Source organism: Sorghum bicolor, chromosome 3, assembly GCF_000003195.3.
Source record: "Sorghum bicolor cultivar BTx623 chromosome 3, Sorghum_bicolor_NCBIv3, whole genome shotgun sequence".
In the NCBI taxonomy this organism is placed as follows: Eukaryota; Viridiplantae; Streptophyta; class Magnoliopsida; order Poales; family Poaceae; genus Sorghum; species Sorghum bicolor.
Genome location: NC_012872.2, coordinates 10,195,605 through 10,212,204, shown reverse-complemented (window position 1 = coordinate 10,212,204; position 16,600 = coordinate 10,195,605). Strand labels below are relative to the sequence as shown.

Genomic DNA, 16,600 nt, shown 5'->3' with positions numbered 1-16,600 from the left:
CCCCACTGGCGATGGGTAGTAGTATGGCCAGCGAAGTGCTAAGGATAAGCGGCTGATAAGGCCCAACGCAGTGGCGCTCGATGGGATAGCAGATGAATGTCTTGGATAATTTTTGTAAAATAGTTTCATGTATACGTACTCTCTCCATTCTATAGTTTTGGCTTTGCTAGATATATAACTTTTATTTTTGTATCCATTTTCTTTGTCCCCAGATATCTATGATTTGTATTTTCTGAGAAACAACTTTGACTATATATATATATAATATTTATGGTACATAATTAGTATTATTAAAAAGATCTTTAAATCAAGATTTTTTTAATAACTTTATTTGGAGATACAAATATTGTGCATATTTTTTTACAAATCAAATCAAACTTGCAACAAACACATTAGGCTGTCTCCAATAGGAGACCCATTTGGGAACCCAAACCCAAAATAGGTCTCCAACACAATACCTATAGCCTCCAACAGAGTACCCATACAGAAAACCCATTTTGGGTATCAGGAGAGGCATAACCCAAATTTGTGTATCCTCTCTCCTTGAGACCTATTTGCAGAGAGTGTTGTCTTTTAGGTCTTGTTGTTGGAGAAGACTAAAAATAGGTATGGAATCTTTTACCTGTAGCGCTACCCAAAGGACAAATGAGTATTGTATTTTGGGTAACAATTGATGGAGATAGTCTTAACTAACGACGATAGTTATTTACGGACAGAGGGAGTAGATGCTTCTAACAAAGCTATATGTATCTAGAAACGTTAGAACGACTTACGATTCAAACACAGAGTGCAAGCACACATTATCCAATTATTTAAGCCCGCCTAGTTCTGAGTTCGTACCAGTACCTACATCCAGGAAAAAAAAAAGAAATATCCATGTTGGTAATCGTATTTGTGTATCATTTGTTCTGCTCCTAGTCCCATAAAATTATAGATTAGGATATGAGGAAAACATTATTCACTATGAATCCGGTTCTTTACCGAGTGTCTAATGGTTTGCCGAGTGTTTTTTTCGGGCACTTGGCAAAGAGCTTTTTTGCCGAGTGCTAAAAAAAAACGCTCGACAGAGAAAAACACTCGGCAAAGAGGGTTCTTTGCCGTGTGTCAAAAAAAACACTCGGCGAAGAAGGTCTTTGCCAAGTGTTTTTTTGACACTCGGCAAAGAACCCTTTTTGCCGAGTGTTTTTTTACTCTCGACAAAGAACCCTCTTTGCCGAGTGCAAAAAAAAAAAACACTCGGCAAAGAAAATTTCAAATCAAAATTTGAATCCCTAAACAAATTTAAATAAAAAAATTTTGAACTACAAAGTTGTATAACTTCTCAAGATCTATAATCTTTATTTTGGCCATTTCTTCATTTGGCAAAGTGAAGATAAATTTATTCACAAATTTTACATCTCTCTTATAGTTCCTAGAACTACAAGAGAGATATATAAGATTTGTGAAAAATATTAGAATTACCGCGTCAGGTGAGCAAATGATTAAACAACCAAAATAAACTTTATAGATTTTGACAAGTTATAAAATTTTATGGTGGACAATTATCTTGTCATGCAAAACTACATCTTTATTTGAAAAATTTTAATTTTGATTTTCTGAAACTACCTTGGATGAAAAAATTGACTAAATAAACTTTGTAGGTATCGAAAAGTTATGAAACTTTGTAGTCGATAACTTTTTGATTTGAAACCATGTTGTCATGCAAAAACTACGTTTAAATTTCTCAAATTTGAAATTCAAATTTTGTAAACGGTCACGGATGGAGAAACTTCCTAAATGAAAATTATATATCTCAAAAAGTTATGAAACTTTGTAGTTGACAACTTTTTGATTTGAACGTTTAGAGGCTCAAATAATCAATTTACATGTGATTTAGTATGATATATGAAGAACCGAAACAGAATATAATCACAACTGATGGTATAGTGTAGTGGTAAAGGAGTGTGGTGCTTGAGGTCGTAGGTTCGAATCCTGCCAAAGAAAAGGTGGAGGGTGCAGTGGTGGTTGCTGGCTGATGGCAGACCTTCCCCTAAAAAAAATATTTTCCTATTTTCCTATTTTTTGTTTTTTTATTTTTAACTTTGCCGAGTGTCCGATAAAAAACACTCGGCAAAGACTCTTTTGCCGACCAAAATTTCGCCGTGTGCTCTTTGTCGAGTGTGGACTCGGTAAAGACTTTGTCAAGTGTATTTGGACCGTTGTCGAGTGCAAGAGACACTCGGCAAAGCGTCTATCTCCTATAGTGATTGAACAAGTTTCTTGAGAGGCAACGGGCACTGTAGTTGCGCCAGTGCAGCAGCTAAGTGATTGGTGATCTTTTTCGAAAGAGATCGTGACGAACTGACGGCTAATGCCGATGCACGCGGCGGAGCTGGCTATCGCAATGGCACCATTATTTGCTGGTTTTGTTGATACTGTAGCACTTTCGTTTGTATTTGACAAATATTATCTAATCATAGACTAACTAGGCTCAAAAGATTTGTCTCGTCAATTCCGATCAAAATGTGCAATTAGTTTTTATTTTCGTCTATATTTAATACTCTATGCACACGTCTAAAAAAATCGATGTAACGGGAAACCTGAAAAATTTTACAAAATTTTTTAGAAACTAAAGCCCACCTCACAATTTTCTCGTCTTGATCGAGTCTTCACACCTGCCTGACTCCCACACATGCCTGGTGGCAGTAATGAGGACAAAGGACCGGGAGTCCGGGACCGCGCCCTGGGGCTAGGGCAAAGGCGTTAACTATCAACAGTGAAGCGCAGCAAAGCCAAGCTTGCGCAGGTGGGCATGCATGGCCGGCCCGGCCGGGATCTCAGTGATTTCCGGTGCCAGCTGCGAGACGTCCTGCTGTGCGCGCACCTCTACGTATCGTGCAGGGCTGCCAGACGAACCGTCGTGTAGATTCGCAGGCGAGCAGTAATAGTATTGGCTGCGCTGCGCTCTCATCACAAGTCTGAACGCCTTGTTTACTTCCACCCAAAAACGTAAAATTTTTCAAAATTCTCCGTCACATCGAATCTTTATACACATGCATGGAGTATTAAATATAAATAAAAATAAAAACTAATTGCACAGTTTGGTCAAAATTGACGAGACGAATCTTTTGAGCCTAGTTAGTCTATGGTTGGACAATAATTACCACAAACAAACGAAAGTGCTACAGTGTCACGAAAATTTTCATTTCGGGAAGTAAACAAGGCCGCCGATCCGGTCATCCTTTGTTCCTCCCTTGCTGGCCATGCATGGCCAACATTGCCAGGCAAAAAAGTCCAGCGGCCAGGCCATGGCCTCCGCCCCGCGCTGCGATCCATCCACCACATCGCTCTCTGCTGCCTCTGCGTCTGCTCTCGGCTCATCCGCATCCTCGGTGCCTATAGCTATTGGCAACCTGACGACCTCCAAGCTCCAACGAGTACTAGCTAGGCTCATTGTTAGCAACCTGAGAATAGCAGTGGAAACTAGTGTGTTCGAGGGGAAGAAGATGAGCAGCTGGAGAAGCAGAGAAATTCTAGAGGAGGGAAAACTCATTCACCCCTATGTAATCGGTGCTTCTAATCTAGCGAAAACTCCTGTACAAATCTCTTGTAATCATGAATGATGAGCTATAATCAATAAAATCAGGTGGGGGATCAACCCCCCCCCGTTGAACCTTTCCAAAAAAAAAAAAAAAAACCCTAGGGTCATTCACTCACTGCTACTATACCGGCCGGCGGCGGCCGGCGGGTACAGCAGAAACGCCAACTACCGGGACGCGTTCCTGCTGGTACCAAGGAATCGATCGACTCAAGATGGTGAAGTACACCACGCGAGAACATGCATATGCATGGCGTCTTCCCAGTACTACGTACTGCACTGAAGCAAATCAGCATCATGTTTTATGGCCACATGGGAATGTTCTTTATGCTACAAAACGTAACTTTGAGAATCATTTGATTTGTTCATGCAATTCTATCATATTTTATACTACAAGAACATAATTTTGAATAACATTGAAATTTATCTATACCGTTTCCAACATATGGGGTCTTGAAAACTATAAAATTAAACCTCTTCACTAAGACTGACCTTATGTTCAAAAAAAAAACACCGACAGAGAGATTGAACTTTATTTAATAAGTTCCTAATAGATGGAGGAAAATATTTGGCGCAATAAGAAGAATCGGAGCCCAAGCGAAGAAAAGAGAAAATGGGCTCCGCTAAACTGGCCATGCTAGTTTCCTTATGATCTACCTGGCAAGTAAGGATGGCAACGGGGCGGATTCAGATCAGGTGAAATCTATGTGCACCCAAACTTGAAACCCAAAACCGCACCAAATATTGATTCGGGTGATAATCCATCCCCAAAACCAAACCCACAGATATCCGAAACCCGAATAGATACCCAAAACCCGCCTGCTATGTCAACATAATAATAGCAATAAGGACTTTCTATAAATATATACATGATATATTTATATATATACACATATTTACATATATAAACAAGAGGCAATAACAAATAAATATTTTCATAAGTTAGCTTAAAATAAATTTAGTAATCTAAGTAAACAAGTTATTATTATCATATTATAAAATATGAAAAATTAATTCTAATGACTTATTTTGGATATCCATTGGATATCCACTGGTGCAAAACTAAACCCAAAACCGAACTCGACAGGTTTCGGGGTCCCGAACCCGAAAATCGTGAATGAAAAAACATCACCAAACCCGAACCTATGAGAACCGAAACCCATGGATATCCGACCTGAAACTGCCCGCTGCCATCCTTACTGGCAAGGAGGCCGGAAGAAGGCCATTGTCAGCCCGGTTTTGCCGACTATTTCAAGTTCGGTTTCTTTTCAAGTCGGTTTTAACTAGATGCATTTTTGACGTGAAAAACTTCCCACGTAATGTGATAAGACCACCCTACTATATAAACAAGAGGATAATAGTCGACTGAAAAATCCAACCTCCATCCATATACAAAGAATGGGCATCGAATGATCTAACCGAGACTTGTTAATCGGTTCCACTTATTTACTGCATTCTTGTTATGATTTAGGTTTTGTGCGACCTTGAACGTGCTAGCTAGGTCAACTGGCACTTAGGCCTTGTTTAGTTCACCTAAAAACCAACAATTTTTTAAAATTTTTCGTCATATCAAATCTTACGGCACATGCATTGAGCATTAATATAAATGAAAACAAAAACTAATTACAGTTTGCTTGTAAATTACGAGATGAATCTTTTAAGCCTAGTTACTTTATGATTAGACAATATTTGTCAAGTAAAAAACAAAAATACTACAGTGTCAAAATTCAAAAGAATTGCGGATCTAAACAAGGCCTTAGCAACAACTGCTATGGAATTGAAGACATGCGTGGCAGTCCCAACAGCTGTAGGCAGAAGAAATGCGACACATCAGCGCATCGCTGATGCTGGTAGTTGGCTGGTGACGAAATTGAAGGCGGCAGCCGGGCAGCGTGAGTACTGTTCATCTACTACACGGCTACGCCACTGTGTTGTTCCGTTCGTGCTCGGCACACATGAACCACTGCTGTTGAGTCTTGTTCGCTGGCTGTTGGTGCTTTCTACTCGCGCGCAGCTGGTGAGTTGGAGTGGTCACTTTGAGGTGGAGCCCCATGCGTTTGGCGTCGCCGAGCAAGCCACGCCAACGCTGGCGCTTGCTTCTGCTTTTTTTCGCGAGCGTGTCAACACGACACGTGATTCATTAAGTAGAAATGGAACGTTGAGGTTACAACAGTCTCAGATAAAACCGTAATTACGAGAGACAACTGTAACCTCAACCAAGGCTACAGATTGCAGTAGCAGAGGTTACAAAGAAGTTTAAGCTGGAACAGGATGCGACGCGTAAGCGAACAAAGGGAAAAGGCCCAAGTGCCTGTAGCCGGCACGAAACCACAACCGCGCTTCCTCTAGGACGCAGAGAAGCACCTCTGGCAGGCTGGAAATTCTGGAGTCAAAAGTTCTGGCGTTCCGCTCCTTCAAGAGAATCCACCCGACGACGAAAACAATGGAATCAAAGCCCTTCCTCTGCGTCTTCTGAACCAGCTTGCGCGCGCACAGCCACCAAGACCAGAAGCAATGAGCAGGCTGCAGCGGAACCTGAGAAAGCTGAAGCCGGCCAAAGACGATTTGCCAGACGTTCCGGCTGAAGGAACAAGTAATCAGGATATGGTCAATCTCCTCAACGTCCACCCCGCAGAGGACACAGGTTGGAGACTGCTGCAAACCGCGGCGATGACGTCTTGCCGCCGTCCAACATGTGTAGCGCGAGCCAGAAGAAGTATTTTACCTTGGGAGGCGCTGCCACCTTCCACAATTCCTTCTCCCCCAGAGGCCTGGTGGCACCGGCGAACATTAGGTGGTAGGCGGATGCCGCGGAGTAGGACATGTCTGCGGACCACCTCCAACGCAAAACATCAGGCGAAGTGTCGGAAAGCTGGACATTCCGAATGATGTCCCAAAGCTGCAGATACTCCGTGAGAATGATCAAAGTGAAAGACGGCGCGATGTCTCTGACCCAAGCGCGGTCAAGGATGGCATCAGCGACCGTCACTACTCGATGCCGGCGGGGGACCCTGGCCAGAATGTTGGGGGCCACATCCTACACTGAACGCCCGTCCGGCAACCAGCGGTCCTGCCAGAAGATGGCCGTCTTGCCATCGCCTAGGACAACGTCGGTAGCAGCAAGGAAGATCGATGCCGGGTTCTTGTTTGCAGGTGAAGGCAGTGGCACCCATGGCAGGTAAGATTGTAACCTGCGCTTCTATTCCCAACGAAGTTGCAGTGCCACCCCGAAACGACGTAGGTCAATTAGACCGAGACCTCCGAGCTCCTTAGGGCGACACACAGCGCTTGCTTCTGCTCATCCATCGACATCCATCCATAGGCGGGGGAGCGGGACAGGATCGAGTTATTTCGATCCACGGACGGTAGATAGTAGATACAGATATTGCATCGTCGTGACTCGTATGGCATCAAGCATGCGCAGCTGCATGCGCGGGCGGTGTACAATGCACCGCTACATCCAGCGTACGCGCGCGTACACGTGCCAGCGATGCAATCATATGTACAGTGCATGGGTTGATCTGGACGATCAGTTCCCACGTTACTTCTGTGCAAAACGCTTTACTTGCCAACAATAAAGTGATGGTTATTGCACCAAAGAGGAAAAGCTGAGATATATAGGCCGTGTTTTATTTTCTGATTTTTTTTTTCTTTTTGCAAAATGCTACTGTAGCACTTTTGTTTGTAACTAGACTTAAAATATTCATCTCGTAAATTACATAGAAACTATGTAGTCAGTTTTCTTTTAATCTCGAAAAGTAAACAAGGCCATAGTGGACACGAGATGCTCATCCGGTTGCCAGTTCTCTCAGACATCTTGCATGCTATGCGTCAACTTTGAAACTCTCTACAACATTGCATTATTCTTCTTTTTACAGATGAAGGGGGAGATATACTATGTGGACATCATGCATGTATCATTTCTCATTTCTCCAGGGAGGTAATAATGAGGCGGTTTTTTTTGTCCTTAAGAGCACATACCCTCGCTCTCCCACCCATTGGATTCGCTTTGAGAAATGTACAAACACACATCTCAAAGCAGTTTCGTATTGAAATGTGTGTTTGTACACTTCTCAAAGCAAATATAATGGGTGGGAGAGTGAGAGCACATGCCCTCAAGGACAAAATAAACTTTGCTGGCAATAATGAAGATAACCTTGATGAAAAGCAGCAAAGAGTACTACCTTTATAGATATAGTAGTTTATTATCTAGAATTATATTTAGAGATGTCTCCATTTTAGTCTAGAGACGAAACTATCAAAAAAGTTGATTTTTAGAGATGTCTCCATCTCTAAAAGTTGATTTTTACCACCACCTCTAAAAATATTATTTAGGTGGCTAGGCTTTCTAGCCGCCTTTGGAAGTGGAGGCATTTTCAAAAGCGGTTGGTAATTTGGTCCACATCTAAAATTATGTGAATAGATATGATACTATTATTACATTAAAAAAATATTTATGCGAAAAAGACTAGCATGGGTGACCAAACCAAGATGGAGTCTCAATACATATTGAGTTCGAGTGCATCACGGACCCAAGGAACAACGTACACTAAAATCACTACTACAATAAACCTTAACTGAGGCGGGCAAAATTGATTTTGCAAGGTGGGCACACAAAACGCCTCCAATTGAAGGTCGCGGTAAATGGAGAATTAAAGGAGGCGTTTTTTTGGCCTGCCTTCGTTAATGGATTAAAATAAACAAAAAAAGAAAAAAACCCACACGGGCCCGGGTCTGGGCCGCACAGATCTAGACCTCCTGCTGCCACTGTCGATCCGTCGCCCCAGCTCCAGCTGCCTCTCCAGCGCCATTGGGGAAGAGGAAGGAGCCTAGACCACGTGCACCCGGTAGATCAGGCCGCCAGTCGCCCGATCCAACCGCTTGCCGCTAGATCCAGTGACCCACCGCCACATGCACCCTCTTTGGCCACCATGGTGGAGAAGAAGAGGAGTGTGCACTGGATCTGGCCTCCCAGGTCGCGCCGCCATTAGATCTGGTCGCATGCCATGGTGGTGGTGGAGACATGTCGTGGGAGGGAGCTCGCCGCCGTGCATCCTCGGGAGGAGAGGGAGAGGGAGGTCTTGGAAGGAGAGGAAGGGAGGGGTAGCGCTGGGCTTGGTCCTCACGAGGAGAGGGAGAGGGAGGTCTCGGAGGGAGAGGAAGGGCAGCGTTAGGCTCACGAGGAGAGGGAGAGGGAGGGAGGGGTGGCGTTGGGGCTCGGTGTGTCGAAGGGGAGGGGAACGATGTTGCTCGGTGTCTGATAGAGATACAAGAGTAAACCCTAATTCTCTTATATTTATATTAGAAGATGTGTATTGCACTCGTTTGGGCCTGTTGGGCCTTGGCCTTTTTGGAGGCGGGCATTATAGTGTGCCCGTCTCTAGAAATTATTTTCTGGAGGCGGACATCTTTAGCCATCCGCCTCCGAAAATAGATGATTTTTGGAGACGGTTAATTTAATATGCCCGCCTCGGTTAATCGATTTTGCAAGGCGGTTATCTATAGCTGCCTGGGTTAATAAAAAAAAGACCACCTCGGTTAATTCTAGGCATTAACCGAGGCGGTTTGAATTGTTGTCCGCCTCCCAGGCCTATTTCAAAACGCCTCGCAAGAGTTTTTGTAGTAGTGAATGGATGTGTAGGACACATATGGATTTCGTTTTTGACATTCTATGCATGAAAAGATAATTTCATAAGCCAATCAATGGTGATAGTTTCACATGAAATTCCTTCGCAGCCAACAAAAATCGTTGAAACAAGTGGACATCATATCAATCTATAGGGTGCTATGTCAATGTCTTTGGCGTCGTTGGGTCGTGTAACGTGTAGGGGCCAATTAGGGGCAAAATATTGGTTCTTGGTCACCCCTTAGACCTTATAACTGTTAGAGTCCAAGAGTTTTGATTTAGATCAATCCACCATCAAACAATCGTCTGTCATTATATTGGTTGTGAAACCCCAATTTCATGAGCATAATCATACATCCACAACTTGTCACTTTAATTGAGTAGTTGGATTGTGTACTTTCGAGTCTCACTTTTGTTTTTCGTTTCCCAGGTAGGGATTAACCTTCTTGGTGAGATCAACTCGATTCACAACTTGAGAAGCTGTGATGCTAAGATTGTAGGATTCAAGTATTTTGATTTGAAGCCACATTGACGTGTTACACTTTTACCTCATGAGAGTTGCCTTCACCTCATGACAGTTGTTGCGTTGAGTCTTGACTACAGTATGCACTAGCCGTTCTTCCGCTGCTTGCCGCTGCTCTTGTGTGCTGCATGCAGACATGCAGTCACCCGACCGTTCTGGGAAGAAAACATAAGAAAAAAACAGGGTTTATCCGAACTAAGCTGTCTCTAGTAGAAGACCCATAAGAAAACTTAAAATGACAGACACGTAGGAAACTCAAAATGGATCTCTAATACAATACCTATAACCTTCAACAGAGTATCTATATAGAATATTTATTTTGGGTATGAGGAGAGGTATAACCCAAATACTTCGAGACCTATTTGCAGGAAAAACTCTCTTTTGGGTCTTGTTGTTGGAGAAAATAAAAAGGGTATGAAATCTTTTACCTGTCGTACTACCCAAACATAAAAATGAGTCTTCTATTTTAGATAACAATTGTTGGAGATAATCTTAGCTTGCTACTCCATCTCCATGCTGCTGAATCGGAAGAGCAGTGACATTTTTTTATTTGTGTAGACTACTATATGTAACTAAACTAGCTACACACAATAATAAGACATAAATAAGTCATCACTTTCTCCAAACAAGAGGGCATGATGAAGCGATTTATTACACCGTAGTTCTTTTTTTATATAAAAAATATAAGGTCCTGTGGTAATGCCCCTTTATAGGGCATATAGCATGTTGCCCGTGCCCATAGCATTATGTCACCAACGACTACCATCCGTATCACAAACCATACATCTGTTTAATGTTCATGCCTGTGCACCGGCCGATCCATATGGCATGCATCAACAGTGCCGAGATCACTTGTGGCCTTGTTTTTAGTTTATTTTCTTTTCAAGATTCTTCATCACATCGAATCTTTGGAGACATGCATCATGAAGTATTAAATATAAATAATAATAATAATAATTAATTACAAAGTTTGCCTATAATTTACGAGACGAATCTTTTGAGTCTAGTTAGTTCATAATTGGATAATAATTATCAAATACAAACGGAAGTGCTGCAGTAGCTAAAACCAATTTTTTTTCCAACTAAACAAGGCCTGTGTTGTGTTCGTTCCTTGTCTTATCGTTAACTACCCACAACAGAAGCAGTAGTTAATTAAACTGTAGTTTTCCTTTTAAGAAAAGAAATTAAAATAGGTGCGGTTTTAGTTCAGTTTGAGCTACATCATGAATGAAACACGCATATTTGTCCAAAGCCTAGTTATTACTAGTATTAATTAGACCCCACATGAATACAATTATTGAAAGCATGTTGATCAAACTTGTTAAAATTTGACCAAATTTATAGTAAATAGTATTAATATTTATGTTTTCAAATAAATTTATTATAAAATATATTCTATAATTAATATTTTTTTGTATCATGAATGTTAGTAATTTTTTATATAAATTCAGTCAAAGTTCGAATGGTTTGACTTTTTGAAAAACAAGAATTGCATTCGTCAGTGAAAATGGAGGGAATACTCTAGTTGGGTCAAAACAGAAGGAATGCAATTACTCCATGCTGCAGGATCGGAAGAGCAGTGGCACTTTTTTTTTATGTGGACTGTATATATAAAATAAAGTAGCTAGGCACAATAATAGGACATAAAGTCATTATTTTCTCCAAACATCTAGTACTCCATACCATTCGCATAATAGGGCATGATAATGAAGCGATTTAATTTATTACTCCGTAGTTCCTTTTCGTAGTAGCCCTTTATTCCTCTTAGGGCATGTTGCCCGCCCGTGCCCATAGCATTATGTCACCAACGACTACCATCCATTCCACAAACCATACATCTGTTTAATGCTCATGCGAGTGCACCGGCCGATCCATCTGGCGTGCATCATCAACACAGTAGTGCGATCACTTGTGCTCGCTCGCTTTTTTTTACTTGAATCTTGTGCTATATACTTGTTCCTCATCGTCGTGAATTACGCACAACAGAAGTAGTAGTTTCTTACGCACAACTGAACCAAACTGCTTAATTACATTTTAAGAAAAGAAATTATTGTGCAGTTTTAGTTCAGTTTGAGCCACATCATGCATGCAAATGAAACACGCATATTAATCACTGTCCAATTAAAGCCTAAACGACCCAGAGAATATGGAGAATTTATATATATTGTGCATGCGCAGGTAGTAGCAATGGCAAACCTGAGGGTATATGTTTCTGTCACGCCAGCGAGCTAGGAAGATCGACGATCAGCGCCGTACTTACACGCTTAACTGTCATGGCGAATAGCATTACCGCCCTCACGTGTTGGGATGACCACAGTTCCACGCGCGTCCGTCCTCCGATCCACCAGCTGCAATATGCATGCAGCAGCACACATTACTCCTACATGCATACCGATGGGATCCATCTCCGAACGTACGTACTGCCATTCCAGGCTTATAGCTAACGGAGACGCAACGCTCTCCAATCGTCTTCCTTCCGTCCAGTCAGTGGTACAACGATCGATACGGCCACCCGTTCGTCACCACCCACCATGCATGCATGTGTCACGCATGCAGCCGTAGCTAGCAGACTGCCAATGCAAAGCTTTCACGGCATTTCGATTTCGGCCTTGGGCCTTTTTAGGCCTTGTTTAGTTCCCAAAAATTTTGCAAATTTTTTCAGATTCCCCGTCACATCGAATCTTTAGACGTATGCATAGAGTATTAAATATAGATGAAAATAAAAACTAATTGCATAGTTTGGTCGAAATTGACTAGACGAATATTTTGAGCCTAGTTAGTCCATAATTAGACAATATTTGTCAAATACAAACGAAAGTGCTACTATTTCTATTTTGCAAAAAAATTTTCGCGACACTGTAGCACTTTCGTTTGTTTATGATAATTATTGTCCAATCATGGACTAACTAGACTTAAAAGATCCGTCTCGTAAATTTCGACCAAACTGTGCAATTATTTTTTATTTACATCTATATTTAATACTTCATACATACGTCTAAAGATTCGATGTGACGAAGAATGTTGAAAAGTTTTTGGATTTTGGGTGCAAATAAACAAGGCCTTGTTTAGATCCACAATTTTTTTTAGATTTTGACAGTGGCACTTTTGTTTGTATTTAATAATTATTGTCCAATATAGGTTTAAAAGATTTGTCTCGCAAATTACAGATAAATTATACAATTAATTAATTTTTTTATTTATATTTAGTGCTCCATATATGTTATAAGATTAAATGTGATAAGAAATTTTGAAAAAAATTTAGATCAACAGGCGTTCGATGGCAAGCACAGCACAGGCACAGCACAGCTAGCCGGCCGGCCAGCGTCACCGTACGCACCATTCATCAACCGCGTCGATCTGAAGAGTGAAAAAAGAAATCCCGCCTTCTCGATCTCCATGGCTGGCTGGTGGCCCTAGCTCCATGGCCATGCATATGCGGATGCAATGCAACCTCTGCTGGGGAGATTAATGGCGGTCACAGTCACAGGATGGCATGCAGTAAAGAGCAGCAGCAGCCAGCAGGTACGTACCCTGCCTCTCCTTTACTCCCATCCTTTAACGCCCCCCACCTACCGTCGCTGCTGCTGCCCCGCCCGGCCCGCGCCCTCCTCGTCCGTCCGTCCCGTGCAGCCGGCCGGCCGATGAGCTCGCTGCTCTGCGCGCCGTCTTCAATGCCCCCCCCCCGCCCGCCTCCTCCTCCCGCTATAAAAGCACCTGCCTCGCCTCCTCTCTCTCCTCACGACCACCACAGCAGCAGCAAGTGAGAAGACTTGTAGTCGAGGAGCTGGGGAGCAAGCAAGCAAGAAGAGAGCCGAGAGAGCTAAGCTAGCGCGCGATGGCGAGGTCTTCCAAGATGATGATGGCGGCGGCGGCTCTACTGGCCCTGGCTCTGGCCGTGGCGACGACCGCCGAGGCGAGGAACATCAAGACGACGACGACGGCGGCGGCGGCGGAGAAGAAGGCGGACAACGACGCGGTGGTGCAGCCGCAGACCTTCCCGCCCTTCGACCGCCTCGGCGGCGGCGCGTCCCCGGCGTTCGGCGGCCTCCCCGGCACCGGCAGCAGCATTCCTGGCAGCAGCATTCCCGGGTTCAGCCTGCCCGGGAGCAGCGGCGGCAGCAGCATGCCTGGGTTCCTGCCCGGCAGCGGCAGCATCGGCAGCATGCCCCTCTTCGGCGGCGGCTCCCCGTTCAGCGGCTTCGGCGGCATGCCCGGCTCCCCCACCGCCGGCTCCGTCCCCGAGCACGCCAACAAGCCCTGAACTCCGTCAGTCGCCGGCGTGGTAGTAGAGTGATGCTACTATAGTACGTCGTCGTCGTCGTCGTCATCGTGCGTGCGTGCGTGCATGCATGCGTGGTTGGTTGGTTGCATTGGTTTCCCCTAGCTACATACGAGCAGTTCTTGTGTTCTAGCTAGCTATAGCTCGTGTTCTAGTACTGCTTTTAGTTACCTGCATGCATTATTGGAGAGCTGGATGTGTTCCATTTGTTGTTTGCTTCATTATTAGTTCTGTCTATGTGAGACATATGGTGTTTAGCTGTTGGTGATGACTGGTTGTAGTAGTGGTGGTGATGTTCTTGAGGCATGAATAATGCTACATGTGATGTGATGTTTGTTGAATTGTTGTGGTAAACCTGTTGTGCATGCTGCTTCTACTGTTGTGTAATAAGCTATATATGGCTTATGTGGTCTTTGTTATGAACGGTTCACATTATTAATTTGTCACTGCGTACTTGTTTTGTTTTCGGGACAAGAATCAAGTTTAAACCTCACTGACGACGCTTGGAAAAGCTGGCAAGAATACACCTTTGAACCTACTATTAACATTCCTTCGCTGTGAAAGTATAGGAGTTTCGATCGGAATCTCTGAAAACGGCACTACTATTAACATTGCCTCTACGTATTAGACAAGTACTACAAGCAAATGCACATCACATGCACTGCATACTACACCTACGAACAAGCACCAAACAGCTGGATATTTCAGACGAAGGGGAAAAAAATAGAGTCAGTAAATTACGATCAAGCTTTCAAGTCACGGACATGTGTACTGCTGCAGCAATTTACTGCTCTTGGTGGTGCAGTTACTGCCCTATGTCCTCGCATTCCCATCTAACCACACCGTCGTCCTTGGAGATGAGAATATGAGATCCAACACGCAGTAAAAACATCTGGTGTATTTCCCCACCTAACCATCCCTTCACATGCTCGATGAGATTTCTGTACTCGGCTCTCACGGAAACGGCAGTGGTGATCACTAATCAAACATGGCCTAAACTGACTGAGCTGATCCAGCCCCAATTTGGCAGCATAAAACCTGTAGCATTTTCAATAAAGCAATTCGGTAACACCATCTAGCTGACCAGCAATTGATCCACATTGTTCCATGGCTGCAAAAAAAAAAAAATGTTGCTAAAGCTGATTTGTTGTGGTGAGAGAAAAACTCTCCCCAATTTGGCAGCATAAAACCTGTAGCTCAACTAGCATTTTCAATAAAGTAATTTGGTAACACCATCTAGCTGACCAGCAATTGATCCACATTGTTCCATGGCTGAAAAAAGAATGTTGCTAATGCTGATTTATTGTTATGAGAGAAAAACTTTGTTCTATAGTTAAAAAGTGGTGCTAATAAGTTCAAGCGCCTAATAACTCCAGTTTTCTAAAAACACTTGCAATAGAATATTTTACCTTCATTGGATGGATAAAAATTTGTATAGTCAATCCTTGCCACAAACAAGAGCTCGAGGAGTTTGTGGTGTGTGCTATCAATCTCGTTTGAGCTTATCTGTCGAATCTGCCAGCCAGTTAGCAGTGTTTTTCTCACAACAAATCAGTAAACAGTATTTTCTGTCACAACTTTTATGCCAAGCGATCAGGCTCGTCACTGGAATCCGAACACATAACTGAATCACATGAGCCAGAATGCACATCAACTGAGCTATACAGGTGGTCAGTGAGGGTGTGATTGGTTGTCTTTGGGATGACGATTCAGGATCAAGGGACAATTCAGGATCATGGGAGGCAGGCTCAAACTGTGCACGTAGCTATGTTTGGTTGTATTTGTTGTTGGTCCAGAATGAGACGATGTCGTGTTTGGTTGCATGCATGAATGAAAAGTTTTGGTCTCTAGCACATGGGCCCGTGCACCATACCTGCACCACGTTGTCCTGTATCGCGAGGGAAGGAGAAATCGAGAAGACGGATCCATACGGGATAGGGGAAAGGAATGGAAGGATGCAGGCAAATGGTGCGAGACACGCAACCAAACAAGGCCAAAGTGGATGATACAGTGTTGGATGAGCATTTGGACGATCCGAGTGGGGCAACCAATCACCCCTGAACGAAGCACATGAGAGAATGTGTAACTGTGTTTAGCCTGATACAAGTAATTAAATCCTAAACTGACCAGCAATAAGAGTAATCAACTAAAGACACTATTTTATGAATTTATAATCCATAGGAGTATTAATGACCAAGAGTAATGCACTAAATAGCCTACCGATTTGATCATATTTTAGAATTACATGTGTTATCGGTCCACAAAGAAAATTACAAACTCTAACTATACCAACCCATGAATAGCATGAAAATTAAAGCAAATATTTCTATGATTTAGAAAATATTATTGTGATTTGTAACGTATAGGAGAAAAAAATCTATCAAGATTATATTTTAATTTCATATATATACCAACATTAGCTCATTCTCTCTCCATCCCAAATTATTAAACGTTTGACTTTTTTTATCCCAAATTTTTCGTCTTATTCAAAAAATATGTGCAGACATAAAGTTATTTTTGAAGAACTTTTATTAATAAACCAAACCACGATAAAAGAAACGATATTTTGCACTTTTAAATAAGACAAATGGTTAA

The 16,600-nt window shown here is 42.8% G+C and overlaps 1 protein-coding gene and 1 long non-coding RNA gene across 2 annotated transcripts; one reads left to right on the top strand and one right to left on the bottom strand.

The window, feature by feature from the left end:
* On the bottom strand, positions 9,475 to 12,108 carry LOC110434121. The gene is made up of 2 exons (XR_002451602.1): positions 11,923 to 12,108; positions 9,475 to 9,881 (listed from the first exon to the last, which is right to left on the bottom strand). It is a non-coding gene; the product is annotated as an uncharacterized LOC110434121 (long non-coding RNA).
* LOC8085798 (MFS18 protein) lies at positions 13,452 to 14,373 on the top strand. Its single transcript, XM_002457522.2, has one exon. The coding sequence runs from the start codon at positions 13,562 to 13,564 to the stop codon at positions 13,985 to 13,987; it is 426 nt and encodes a 141-aa protein (XP_002457567.1). The 5' UTR covers positions 13,452 to 13,561; the 3' UTR covers positions 13,988 to 14,373.

Bases quoted from the DNA above. Each gene is read 5' to 3' on its own strand.
- LOC8085798 (XM_002457522.2), top strand. From the start codon at position 13,562: ATGGCGAGGTCTTCCAAGATGATGATGGCGGCGGCGGCTCTACTGGCC.